This window comes from Botrytis porri (assembly GCF_014898465.1).
Source record: "Botrytis porri strain MUCL 3234 chromosome Unknown BPOR_006, whole genome shotgun sequence".
Lineage (NCBI taxonomy): Eukaryota > Fungi > Ascomycota > Leotiomycetes > Helotiales > Sclerotiniaceae > Botrytis > Botrytis porri.
This window is the reverse complement of record NW_024066080.1, coordinates 1,751,136-1,765,437: the sequence shown is the minus strand read 5'-3', so window position 1 is coordinate 1,765,437 and position 14,302 is coordinate 1,751,136. Positions and strand designations below refer to the sequence as shown.

At 44.4% G+C, this 14,302-nt stretch overlaps 3 protein-coding genes across 3 annotated transcripts; all 3 read right to left on the bottom strand.

The window, feature by feature from the left end:
• Positions 1-2,799: 2,799 nt before the first annotated feature.
• Positions 2,800-4,988, bottom strand: EAF01_005040 (uncharacterized protein). The gene is made up of 3 exons (XM_038913295.1): positions 4,618-4,988; positions 3,068-4,453; positions 2,800-3,003 (listed from the first exon to the last, which is right to left on the bottom strand). Exons 1-3 carry the CDS (start codon positions 4,790-4,792, stop codon positions 2,894-2,896), a joined length of 1,671 nt encoding a protein of 556 aa, XP_038771381.1. The 5' UTR covers positions 4,793-4,988; the 3' UTR covers positions 2,800-2,893.
• A 1,570-nt stretch (positions 4,989-6,558) lies between these two features.
• Positions 6,559-8,021, bottom strand: EAF01_005039 (uncharacterized protein; the record flags this gene model as incomplete). Its single annotated transcript, XM_038913294.1, has 3 exons — positions 6,559-6,985; positions 7,037-7,230; positions 7,284-8,021. 3 exons carry the CDS (start codon positions 8,019-8,021, stop codon positions 6,559-6,561), a joined length of 1,359 nt encoding a protein of 452 aa, XP_038771380.1.
• Positions 8,022-13,371: 5,350 nt separating this feature from the next.
• Positions 13,372-14,298, bottom strand: EAF01_005038 (uncharacterized protein; the record flags this gene model as incomplete). The annotated part of the gene is made up of 2 exons (XM_038913293.1): positions 13,372-13,706; positions 13,785-14,298. 2 exons carry the CDS (start codon positions 14,296-14,298, stop codon positions 13,372-13,374), a joined length of 849 nt encoding a protein of 282 aa, XP_038771379.1.
• Positions 14,299-14,302: the final 4 nt, after the last annotated feature.

Here is a 14,302-nt window from a genome sequence, read left to right as displayed (position 1 = left end):
AGCGGGGTCTGTATTACCCGTTTTCATTACCTATTGTGGACAATGCATGGCGAGCGAGATTGAGCGATGTGTGTAGTGAGATGATTCTTGTAAGGAGAAAAAGAAAGGATTAAGTGTGGTATATGTGGGATATAGGTATTGCGAGCTTGAAGTCAGGAGTTTTTTTAGTGAGGTATAGGTAGGTAGGTAGGTAGGTAGGTAGGTAGCGTTCCTAGGTGTGTTAAACGGGTGGTGGAAATAATGCGTGTAGTCGGTGTCGTTGAGGCGGGGCGGGGCATTGCTTGTGTACTTGACTTTTATTGCGTTGAGGCGGGGGGGGGGCATTCTGGGGCTTGAAAGTGTAGGGGAAGAAGGAGTGGATGGATGTTTTTGGGAGGGATTGTTTGTAGAAGGTTTTTGGAGTTGTAGGTTTGTTTGTGGATGGGTTACTGGGAGATGGGCGTTGAGTGTTGAGTGTTGAGTCGAGGGGTAGTGCAATAAGTTTTTATTGTATTTGAATGGGCATTTTGGGGGAGGGGAGGGGAGGGGAGGGTAATGTGATATAGGTAGTGTGCTTTATATTAGGCTATTATTTTGTTTGTGGGAGCGGTGTTGGAATTCAGAGTTTGATTACTTCGGATTGGATGGAAAAGATGCTGTTTATTTGTCGAGTGTGGCGTGGGTTAGGGTGGGTGGATGAGTGGGTAGATGTATGTGTGTGTGTGTTCTACTATCTTTTTGATTGGGGGGGGTTGTTATATTGTGGAGAGTTGAGGAGAGTTGAGGAGGTGAATAGGGGGGGAGGGTCTGTATTGCGAGAGTTCAGAGTTCGAATCATCGAAGGGGGAGTGTGTGAATAGAGTCGTGGGTGCAGGTTATATGGTGTGTACAAGTTTGGTGGAGGGGGTTATAGAGTTCTGATTGTAGAGATTTCAGCTACGGTAGGGGTGAAATAAGATTGGAATGGATTGATTCTCTCCTTGCAAATCACTTATATAAATCTAAACACCAAATACTACAACCTCAATAATACTACGACCTCAATAACTCTACAGCCAGCAGCCAGCAATACATATTACCACATCCTCCATCACCCAGTATACTCAATTCCCATACCGCCATCCATCCCATCTCCCAATTAACCTACAATCCCCCACCCATCCACCCGCGCGCAAAGCGCTTACTTTCATATTATGCGATACAGTACACTAACACTTATCTCAAAGCAGCAACTGGCCACCCTCGCACTATGCACAACGCGATTAAAGCAAAAAGCTGAGTATGCGCTAGTGAGCAAACAACACATAAAAGGATACATATCTCGTAGCTGCATTCGGAATATTGAACAATGTATTTCGACTTTGCATTTTCTGGATGGGAATCTACCTTTAATATTTCAAGGGTTAGGTGTGTGGTTCCCTCGCTAGAGATGAGATACGGATGCATGATCGTGGAGTTTTCCGAGGGGTAATGAGGCTGTGTAGTTGTAGTGCGAGGGGAAGGGGTTAGGGACTTGGGAGGGGGAGGGGGAGGGGAGGTAAAGAGGATTGGGTGGTGGTGTGATGTGATGTGATGGGAGAAGATATTGGAGAGAATACGAGCACTGAGTTGGAAATTGGGTGGGAGAATTCAGATGGGGAAGTAATGTTTGGAGAATGAAAATCTTTTATTACCCGAAGTGGATTAACTTGAGAGGGAGGTTGTGGTAATAGTCACTTATAAATACATAAAAGCTACCTAGAAAAGTTTCCTGGATTTTCCAGCAAATAAATAAATAAATAAATAAATAAATAAATAAATAAATAAATAAATAAATAAATAGATAAACAAGTAAATAAAATAAAAGTGCCAATACTTCCCACCAAAGAACCCCCCCCAAATCTCCCCCACCCTCCAAAGCCAAGCAACCGAAAACTAACCTGTCAAACATCCAAACCCAGCGTTACACTGCATACCAATATCTCGACTCCCCTGCCCTTCCATTTCCTTCCCCACATCCCACACATCCCACAAAAACCAACAGTTGGAGGCGTCGCTCCACGACCAACAAGAACCCCAGATTCAAATAACCAAGACCCCTTTCTTCCTCCCTGCACAAACACCTCACACGCACACACACACACGGCACAGGATAAGACGGGACGGAGATTCTCTATGCGGAGTTAATGCACTTTATCTTAACGCCGTAGAGAGCGTGGCGAGCGCGGATGCGGATATGGAAGGGGAATATCTGGGTATGTAGATTGAGAAGGGAGCATTGCAGAGAGCCTTTCGCAGGTACGCTGTGCTGTAGATGTGGGATATATAAGAATTTTCCTGGAATATTCACGAGGTTTTTACGCCATGGTATTGTCACTGGAGTCCAGCACTGGGAGACTTCTTTCCAGAGAAGAACTAGCGTATTTTGCATGCAGGAATCGGGCCGTCAAGTGACCTAGGAAGTCTGCACACGATATGCAGAAGGGACATGTTACAAGACAATATGTACGCCCGATTATGCAGAGCATTGCGGAGAAGATGCTGAGATATAGGGATGCTGAAGAATCGACTGGTGCGGTGCGGTGCGTTTGGGTTGTAAGGATGAGAAAATGCATTCTATTTTTGGGTGTGGTTTTTCTCTCGGATAGAACTAGCTTTAGAGGGAGGTCTGATGGATGATGAATATACTTCCTTGTTAGGTTACCCCCCTCTTGATAGAGGACTGATTTGAGGATAGTAATTCAAGTGATGTATGAAAATGGGAAATGGGAAATGGGAAATGAAAAAAGCCATATATATAAAAATTAAGCAATGTAAATACTCAAAGGTGCAGGATCTGTTAAAAAAGAAAAATCACACTTGACGTAGAATTCATTAGCAAAGAAGTTATATCCTTAGCGTGATATATTTCGGTAAATTTATTGAAGTCATACAACTAATCTGATTCTGACCCATCGGAATCATTTTGATTGTACTCTTGAATTTCATCTTCAGTAGCTACACCTAAACCTGCAGCACTCATGAGTCTGTCTTTCTTCTTGTTTGCTATAATGATAAATATTATTAGTAACCATCTTTCAAAGATTTAGTAGAGGTGCGAAAAACTTACTCCCAGGGTCAACATCAAACTCCTCTTGAACCTCACAGTCTTGTAACTCTGATTTATCTCCAATCACACTACCCTTTCCTAATACGCAATCGGTTAATGTGCATGATGGCCCCACAGTAACACCATCCATCAATACACAACGAGTTAATCTTGCTCCTGTTTTGATTTGACAATTTGCACCGATGACACATTCCTTGATAATGCACTTCTCCTCGACAATTACGTTTTCGGCTAAGAGACAATCTGGTCGTACCGTAGTCTTTTGTGCAATTCCTTCTGGCCAAGCTATTTTGCTGTTATGGGCGAAAGGAGAAGCGGCATCACGGCCAACTTGATCGATAGCCTCAATTTTGGCGAGCTGGAGGGATACATTGAGAAGAATAGGGGCTGTATCTACTCGTCGGATAATTGGTGAAGGCATTTCTGCTGTGGGCTTTGAAGGATGAATGTAGGCTAGAATTGGAGGAATAGCCAAGTTTGATTTATCGCTAGCGGGCGAATTATCCGATGATTTCTTTGATGAAAGTTCTCCAAGTTTAGAGGTCCAAGTTGAGCTCAAATTACCGTAATCGACATCATCACTTGCTGGGCCATTGTCAAGCATATTGTCGTCGGAATCATCGGGTCTCGTTTTTTCAAAAATATCCCGCAAGCCCAATTTATCACTTAGACCTTGTTGCCATCCCGCTTTAGACCACCATCCAATAACATCTTCACCAATGTTGTCCATGTGCTCGTTTGCGCTGATCATATCAAGTACCCAGGCTGGGAAAATGTAAATATGCGCATCTCGATGGGAACTGAGCATTCGAATACGGGAATGGCTGCGTACCAAAGCATGACGAATGGGTAGCCCTTTTTTGTCTTCAACTATATCCTTTAGGGTATCCGTAGGGACAGAGTAAAGCAAATTTGAGACGTGAGGAATCAAAGATGACTTCGAAGGCGGTACAGAGGTAGCAGCGAGGGGCGAAATTGCAATGAAATCGGTTTCTTCGCCTTTGATTGGCGTTTCGCTCTTGGTTTCGTACCACACTCCAAGTCCACCACGTCTACCACCTCGTTCACCACCAAGTGCCATTTTTGGACCCTCGTGATCTCCTCCTGTTGCTCCACCCAAACCTCCTTCCTTTACCATCCATGATTCTATCAAAGACTCACCACCAAGCTCGCAAACCAAATCACATGGAAGCACTATGAAATCACCCTTGATGATGTTCCGTACTTCAGGTAATCGAAAGATCTGTGCAGTGCCTGTGGTTTGATCTAATTCTTCAGGTGCTAATAAATCAGGTTTTGGCAATGGCAAACTTGTCAAATGTGGATTTGTAGCCAAGGCTGTTTTGATAGCTTCCTCTGAAGAAGTTGGTGTAATAAGAGTGATATCTGAATGAGTGTTAGTATCCTGAGGAAGGACTCTAATTCTCTCCATTTACTGTAACCCTAGGGCCCTTCATCGGACCACTCTATTCAACATCGCATTCAAAGCTATTCATTCACAGGAGTCTTTGAGACTTTAACGGCGTGTATAGAAACATGAATCAACTTACTGGTAACTCCCATTCGATAACAGAAATCGATCGGGTACCATACCATGGGTCGATTTGCTATGGGTATTAAAGCCTTTGGATTCTTATCTGGATTTGAGGTAAAAGTAGGGAAAGACGATCCTGGCCCGCAAAGAATTATTGCCTGGAAGCCAGGCGCCGGCATCGCGTGAGGCATTGTCGGTTATTTCTTTTGCGTGAAGAATGGTATTCTAGTCGAAAGAGGTATGATGATTTTCACAGTCGATGAGGTGGACGGAAGAGGAATCCGATTCACAAAAATTCAATATTTCCTACTGGAATATGGTATCCAACTAAATTGAGCGACTGAGAAGTTGGTAAATTCTTAGAGAGTAGTTGCGCCGGATGTGTTTTGAAAGAAAATTGTGGTTATTTCGGTTGGTAACTGTACTCTTTGCAATTCATGAAAAATGTCTAAACTAGTGTCACATGAGTCACACGCTCACGTGATATGATCGTTTAGTGCCCGATCGTCTTCATCCAGTTTGAAAGTCATGACCGAATGTATGTTGAATCTATTCGTCGGTCTCCTATTTTAAAAAGAAAGATTGTTTTACTGTTAACAGAGGTAGATGTCATTGTTTACCCTGAAAAGATTCCAAGATGACTTCTCGTTGAAAATTCCATAATGGATTTCACAACGTAACCGTATTGATCGACATTTCTGCAGTTACAAGCTACGAATCTAGATCTTTCATTTTCACATCGACAAAACAAGTGGTATAAAGTCCAAACAATTGGACAATTCAGATAGAATCAACATCTTATGTCATTTCGATACTTTAAAAGGGGAAGTAGAATGGAAACGATCAAATACCGTCAAGTTGGATGGTACACCATACCGGCTAGTAATATTTGAGGAGCGTGCTTAGTAGCTACGAGTTATATGCATGTGAGGGATTGGAATGACAATATTCTGAAAAATGACAGGTTCTGTTGCGATTAAGCTTCATCACATGGCGAACATTCTGATAGCCAGTGCCTTCAATTGTTACACTTGAATATTACATACAGAAGCCGGTGAAGTCAATCTCACCATCCCACCATCCCACAATTCCTTGAACATGCAAACCATCTCTCCTTACACAATCTCTCTACTTCCCAACCCATCCCCCTCCCTTCGCTCCCCAATTTCCTCTATCGACCACCCACCCTCTCCCCCTCCCCCTCCTCTCCACCCCAACTCTTCCTCACCCCCCAGCAACGCCAGGATCCAGGCAACGAAAAGTTCCTCTCTCCCGCCCACCAACATCAGCATCACCCAGAAGCAGTGTAATACCAGGGACACCTCCATCACTCTCACCCAACAAGCAGATGTTCGCAACAGACGTAACAAAAAAATCCGTCACCAAAGACCTTTCTGACGAAAGGATCCACATAGTTAAACATGGATAGAACAGATACTACACTTGATCTAAGCAAAATTCTCAAAGAGATGCTAAATCGATGAGGAGAGGAAAGTTTGGAGGGTGGGAGTGGGAGTGGGAGTGGGATTATATAGTTTTTAGGGGGAGGTTGTTGGGGGAGGAAGATTGCTGCAAATGGTGCAAACATGGCTGGATTTGGGGGTGTGTCCGGGGTGAGTCAGATGGATTGGAGCGGTTGCCTAGATATGATGTGGTGATGTAACATAAATAACCAGCAGCAATCAAAGTAAGATGACTAGAGTCACCAGGTTAGGAAAGAAAACCATGTTCAATTTGTACCCGGGTATTTAACAGAATTCTGATTTTGTGCATTCAAAAAGAGGATGTTCACCATACATAAAATTCGCGAGTCAGTTCATGAGAAGCATCCTGTGACCTCCACGCTCCCAACCCGGTATCAATCATTCATCCAAAAACCCCTACTATAGATCAAAGGTACTAGGTATATATGAAAAAGAAAAAAAGACGCCCCATATCTGCCTATTCGCTTGCCCGCCTATTCCACTCCAAGAACCTTTCTAGCCCAAAAGTCTCCAATGCGATCTCCCTCTATGACAACCACGCCTCTTCCAAGACCAACCCTATCTTCTCTTTCCCACCATTGTTCTCTTTTTCTTGAAACTTGACTCTCCGCTTCGGATTCGCTATCTGCAAGCCCACCATGGCCTCCATCGGCGCCTACGATCAGAACTACGTCTTCTCTAAACCAACTTTGTAGATGGTTGATTACCGATCCGTTGTCTCCTGCAAGGGATTCTTGTAGGTATATAAATTCAGGTGCGAGGTGTCGAAGAATATGAACATGCCCGGTTGGAGTAGTGAATGGTAGGACCATCGTCTCTTTTTCCACCAACCCTAATGATTCATTGTATATTGGACCGAATGCAAGTGGGGCCGAAGGCCTGGGGGGGAACATGGGAGTCCTTCTCACTTGTTAGCTGGCGACCTCCACAATTGAAAAGGGATATGCTTACAACTGTCGATCGCTTTCTTCTCCGGGTGTATGGACATCTCCAGGGCTAATGTTCGAAAACGAGGAACTAAGAGATCCACCCGGTCTTCCACCAGCAGCGTCCAGTGGATGCTCGGTTAATCCTGGTGCATATATTAAAACAAATAGTCGTATTTTAGAGAAGTCGGTTTTGCGAGGAAGATGAGAGAGGATTGACTACAGGAGTAATTAGTAGTTTTTGGTTAAGCAATATAACAACATTAACAAACCGCATATTCATGATGATAGCCTGCTTCGGAAGCAGCGTCGTCATCGTGTGATTCTGCAGACACTACAATAGCGACAGTCTTCCTTTTTCCATTACTAACTGGTGTACGAGGTGCTGCGGAAACTCCTGCAGCGCTCTCAGAGCGCATTTCGATTGGCCCTGGGGCTGGAGTCGGCGTTGTAGTCGTAAGGATGGGTGGGCTTGGGGCGGCGTTTCTTCGTATAACTGATTCCTCCTGCCATGTTCTATGATCGTCGAAACCATGCTTATCTTCCTCCCGGATTGAGGAGAGAGCGCTTCCCACAACACCACCTACAGCTGCGGCTCCCGCCGCAAGACTTCTACTTGCACTATTGATAAATTGCTGCGGACTGGGTGTTCTTTGTAATGCGCCGGACATTTGAGCTATGTAACCTTGGGATTCTTCAGAGCGTGAAGTGTGTGGTGGTTGTTGATCCGTTGTGCCGAATGAAGTTTCCCCCGGTCGCATGTCGCCTGCGTACGAAGGAGGACCTGTTCGAAAACTGCCATCTGGATTTCTTTCACCATATTCTGGTCTTGGGGGCTGAAGAGGTCGATTCTCATCGTCGTCATCGTCGTCGTCTTCATCACTTCGTGTACTCCATATCCATGCTACTACACCTACTGCAGCTGCAGTAACGGTGAAAGCTAGTGGTAACCAGTAAGAGATATTTCCTCGACGCGCCTGTGCGCCTCTGCGATCGTATGGGGATGACATTTAGAGATGAAATCGCCTCACATTCTCCATTGATAAGATCCCCAGAAATAGCAATAAATCGTAAATCATAAATTCATATAAAAACTCGAAGTGTGCTGCTCATTCAATTGTGGAGATGAAGCATTGATCAACAAATCCCGAGGGGAGATTGGAGAGGCTGGGAGGCTTATGCTGCGTTTGACCTGAGTTTTAGCCCTGTCAGTTTCTACATCCTCGGTTTGGTGCTGGCTCATTTCTTTGTTTGGTTGTTGTCCATGTGCCTGACCACTTTTTGTTAATGTCACGTGAGGATGCAAAGTAAACAACGTCAAAACATTTTTCAACCTTGAGGTGAATTTCGATATTGAAGTAAAAACACTATATTAATGACTTTTATGACAAGAGAATGGTACTTAGGTACTTCTGAAGTACAAAATATGAGGTACAACAAACTCGATTTGTTTTGAAAGCTTAATCCAATACTTATTGTTCCCAATTCTACGATGATGAGATGAGACAATCGAGCATCCTTTCCAGGTATTTTCACAGCTTTGGGCTGTAAGAAGGGGGATGAAGGATATGGAAGGCTTATGGTGTCTGGACTCTGCGGATGGAAGCATTTAAATGGTCTAACAGAAATGTTCCAAGAACTCTGTGCCGTCCGTATGGATCTAGAACTCAATCAGGACAATTTGATACACTACTTACCCAGACAACTCCTTTTGCACAATTCCGAAGAAGTTTGAGTCATATGACTCTGCTTTTTGAACTGCCGCACATTGCGTTTGGGATATGTTCTGCAGCCTGCCTTCACTTGTTAGCCAACGATTTTCCACTAGATTCAGGCCCAAATCAAGCACTCAATCTAGCATCTTCTGGCCACAGCCTCACCCTCTCCAATTGATTCCGCACACGCCTCATCGCTCCAAAATCCCTCGCAGGTGTAAAAGACAACCATTTGTTGGCCGATCCTACCTTGAGTATCCAGTCTCAGACAGTCATGCCGTGCCACTCATCCACTGTATTGTAGATTTCCCAGCGCTTTCGATTCAGCTTGAGTATCAAACGCGCCACCACAGTTACTCGTGCTGCCCGAAAATATGCATCTCTGCATCTAAGAGAACCATGGACTCTTGTGCTTCACCATCTTGTGGTATATGCATCTAGCTTCCGAATTGCACACTTTCTGACAGCACGAGCAGTTGCCAATGTGAGACCCATTTAAGGCCATTGCCTTCTGACTCTAGCTCAATATCATTGAGCAGATGTGAAACAACTCGCCGTTGAACCTTGTATTCATTGATGCCCGCCTCCATGTTCTTTCCAACCATAAATGTGCGACCAATTGACCAAGGCCCATTCCTACACTGACATACAGCTCTCATCGATATTCCCAAGCTCATTTGTATATCCAACAACCGTTATCATCAAGCCAATGCCCTCATGTAAAATCGCTACGGTCTTCGTCCATATATCAAGTGCCCTAATCACTGGCAAAGGTCCAGATTGGTAGATATGTTTCCATTGTCGCACTTTATATCCCTTCACTCCTTCCGTATACCAGTATCTCTTCTCATGATGTATGAACATCTCGTAGACGTATTCAAACAATATCCGTAGTCGTATCCAACCTCTCAGCAGCTCTGCGACCAAAATACGGCGTGCGCCTCTGTACTCAAAACCATCATTTCTTCATATTTCCCTCCCTATTGTAAATTTCCTTTTCGTAGACATCTTCTCATATGCCCGCATATATCTCCTTTGTCTTTCTTCGTAGTTTGTCGATTTTCTTCGAATCTCGTAATTTTGTGTTTGGGCAAGGAAGAAAGTCGCATGCGACAATCTCTCAAATTCTGCGAGAGGAAAACGAGACTGCAACCCCCAAATCCAGCTTCTCCCAGAACCTGATCTCAGAAACGTACCAAACTTTGGCAGATCATTCAAAAATACCTTCTCAACTCGATTCCCGAATTTGGAAACAATCCTTTGCTCAGAACCTCCTGTGCGGTCAACGCAAATCGCACGATGCAGAATTCGCCAAATCTCCACGAAATTAGGAAGCCCCCCAATCTGCCCCTCAAAGTATCTCCCAAACCTGATCTTAGAAGTTTCCCAAATTTCTCTATAATACTCCCGCATACACAACTGACACATCCCCCAATTTTTATCCCCATCCCACGAGCCGTTTTCCCCCAAATCCCGAATGAACCATTTTCGCAAAATCTCCAACCAATCAGAACGCTCCAATTCCCCTCTGCACGTGATAAATTTGCCCGACAAAGCGTTTTGTTGCACGCCTGTGGGTGCTTCCAAAAACGGGGCTTTTTCTCGACACGAGTAAATTTTTACATATTTCGAGAGCTCTCAATTGCGCGAGTTTGGGAAAACTGTCAGAATTGAAATACGCTAAGGATTGAGGGTGGTGTCGACGTTTGCGTTTTTGACACTTTTTGGTGGTGAGTTTGCGAGCGGAACTTTGCGGTCGTCGTCGGTGAAATTGCCTCGGGGTCTTTTGTCCCGGGATCGGGTTTGCGGAGCGAGGGAGGCGGTGGGTTGGTGTGAGGGTTCACTTTCACTTAATTCACTCTTCACTCTTCACTCTTCATTCTTCATTCTTCATTGCGGGAATGTGGGAGGGAGTTGGGTTGCATGGATGGATTTTTAGTTTGGTAAGGTTTTGGGGCCTAGGGGTTTCTATGGAGATTTTTTGATAGGAGGACTTGATGCGCCAGCTTTTTACTTCAGATAGGATGGTCAGATATGTATGATTTTATCTTCATCTGATCTGGTTACGTCGGCGCTCAACTATGGACTGAAAAGCTTACCAGTCAACATCGCTGAGTGTAAGAAACCCTTGATCGCGCATCCACAATTCTACTTGGTAACTTTCATTTATTGTAGCTACTACTATGCGTTTTCAACAACCGCAGCTTCATGCATTGATTTTTAAAACCTTCACAGAAGGACTTCTTAGAACTACACTTGTGTTGCCTATTGTTTAAAATTTATCTATTCTAAAATAAGTCTCCCAATGAGTAACATAAAAATAACTACCATCCAGAGCAAGAGAGTTTTGTTACACATCTAGAATCGCCAGTAATAAATTTCTTTGGCCCGACTAACATTCTAACAAACAATCTACAATTTCTGGTGGTAACGGCTTCATGTATAAAAAGTCACAAAGTGTTGATTGTATAATGAATACATATCTTAGTTTCATAAGATCTATATAGATCTTACCAACCCTCACCTCCATGTACGTAGTCAAGTCGTTGCTAGGTGATCGACCAGTGAATACCACTTAGCGTGAAAAAGGTCGTTCAGTCGCGCACTTTCAACCCAAAATAAGCATTTCCATTGGCTTGTTTTATTTACAAAAATTAAGTTTGATAACATGAGATGTCGCAAATTTATATCAGACGAGAGCCGCAATGGGGCCCGCGTCAATATTCTACGTCATTATTTCACAAACATGCCGAGGTTCGGCAGGAATATTAATTTTCCAGGTCACGTTTATCACGTGAAATGGCTATTCCGGGATTCTACCGATCTGTTGCACGTCTGTGGCTAAAATTGAGCCCCATACAAAAAATGGTAACTTTCGCAATTATTGGAAATGTAACTTTTTTAAAGCTGGAGGTTATAGAGGACGCTTGGAATAGTGTAGGAGTAAAGTTTCGGGGCTTTTGACTGCTTGGTTGTTGCGTGGCGCATCGGGGCGTTTTCGACGTTTTTGGTTTTCACGCGATTTATGTCGCAATGTGCCAGCGGCGACGATGAAACCTTGGCAGGAAGGTCTTATGGGGTCAAGAAGTGGTTGCTGCTAGTTTGGGGTCTGTCCGGTGGTTGCGTAACGTCTGCGGAGACTTTGAAGGCTGATCTACACTCTTCAACATGCGCCCCGGCGCCCTGTCTCAGATTCGTACGCGTTGGTGGGTATAACGGCATTTGTGCGAGGTGCCACGAGTGTGCTGAAGAGTTTGCCCCATTCATGGGGATGATTGGACTAAAATTGGAAGTTTTGTGAACTTTTGTCTGCCGGCGCGCGCGGGGCTCGATGTGCGTGGACGGAAAATATGGGAATGTATCTGCTGCAGCGGATCATAAACGTTAGCAGAGTGCTTGCAGGAGACCAAGGGAAACATAGATTCAGACCAGTAGCCAAACATGTCCAATTTAATAGAAGAGGAAGGAATTGTGCGAATTTTGTTTTTGCGCACCAAGAGCCCTACCAGACTGTCGCATTATGGATGTTGAATCTTGCGAATATTTTAAATTTCAAAGCTGAGGCTGTCGCAGATAGCTTCCTTATACGGAGGCTCAAGTTTGGCAGAGTTAGAAATAGAAATGGTAAAGTGATGGCCCGGGGCGTTTTTGAGAGTTGGGTTGTTGACCGGGGGCGTCGCCTCTTTCCTATCGAACTACCTGTTTTTCCCTGTCCCTGCCTTATGCATTTCCATCTGCATTATTAAGAGCTGTCTTCGTCGAGGCTTGCCATTGCCAGTTGCATGGAAGGGTCGTAGGCAATATCCGCTGTGTGCAGCTTCGAGCGCATGCCAGTCTATCGTCACATCTGCTCTCAAGTAATCGCATTAGCAAGAGTTCATTACTTGACTGCTGTCTCACAACCTCCTCTCCCTTTTCTTTTGAATTTCACTCTCTTAAGCGCCACCTTCAGTGAAATATTTCATTGCGCATCTCAACAAAGCTCTAGCTCTTCACAGCTTGTAAGCAGAGACCACTTCGATACACAGTAGATAAATTTGCAGCTCCAAGATGTCATGAATGCCTCTGCGGGTTCAAGTAATGAGTGCAGGTTTTGTGACCGTTGAGTGTTGCCGGAATGGTTCTTTTACACTTACTTCGTTTGATAGTTTTTGTTTATAGCTTTCAGATTATCCCAGCACAAAATATTGTAAGGTAAAAAGACGGACAGTGAATGCGACACCTTGTGCGCGGGGAGAGAGTTATGAGTTGATAAGATAGGACGGCATGGTGTGAGTGATGTATTATTTTAGCGATGGCAGGGCTTAGGTTTTGCGAAGATGAGATGGAAGAAAGATGGGGATTGGAGGGGACGTTGATTTTCGTAGAGATACAAAGACTTAAAATAGTACGACAGCAGTTCTTGATCGGCAACGTATACATCATACACGAGAAAGTATGAATAACAGGATGAATTAAAATTAACTATTATCCAGTCGTGAGACGGATATATAATGGCTCCTGTTGCATGACTACCTTTGCTACCAAAAGGCTTCCCTTGCGGATGCGAGCCCAGAGTGCTCGTGTTGTGAAAGATCAAAAGCTACTACGCTTTAACCTCCATATATTTTGCTAGATGCCATTCTTCGTAGCAAGATATGATGTTTCAACCCTTAATCTTCTTCTTCTTGTCCTTCTTCTTTGGTTCCGAGGCCGCGCTGCTCGATGGTCCATCCATCATTCCAGCCATTCCAGGCATTTGCCCTCCCATTTCAGCCAACATATCCTTGAACAAGTTCTCACTAATACCACCACCAGATAATGCTGCACTATAATATGGCAATATTTCTCCCATCTTCCATCCTTTGGGTACTACAGGTTTGGGTAATGGTTTGCTAGGATCAGGTGGTGGTATGCCAGCAAGTTGAGGTTGCATGGCTGTTCGTTCTGTGGTTGGGTTCTCTTTCAGGTGTTTCGCGATCAATGTATAGAGGTGGTGCTCTGTAATTCAGCAAGCGTTAGTTTATGCCAATGTGATTCTCGCGGAGTGCCCTAGAGAACTCTTCAAAGAAAACGTACTGTTCTTAATAGCTGTGTTTCCCCCTCTAATATTGACCTTAACTCGACCTGGATTTGCCCAATCCTTAGGATGAGTCTTGACTGGCTCAAAGAGTGTTTCAATTCGAAGTCTAGAGCATGCAGCAACAATTTCTCGGGCGACTGGATTCTTGACAGCTAGTTCCATACCGACTCTTCTACCTTCTGCTCGGCTTCTGGTCGCATCAAAATATATTGGATAGATGCATTGAAAATCTTTGTACTTGGAGCTGTCTTCCGTTGAGCGAAATTGTGTGCCATCTGCGCCGGTGGTAATTTGAGAGCCAGAAAATGGGATGTTTGCCGGATTCATTTGAGAAGATTGGGCGTTAGGAGGTGGAGCGCGCTTTGTAGCTGGCGGTGCTGCTGTCCTCTTCTTGATAATATCGCGGTCTGAGAAATCCGAGGCCACATCTGAGATATCGCCTTCTGAGGGATCACTGGCGCCATATTCATTGTCGCTATCCTCGACCTCTTCAATTCTTGCGTGTGACATCTTG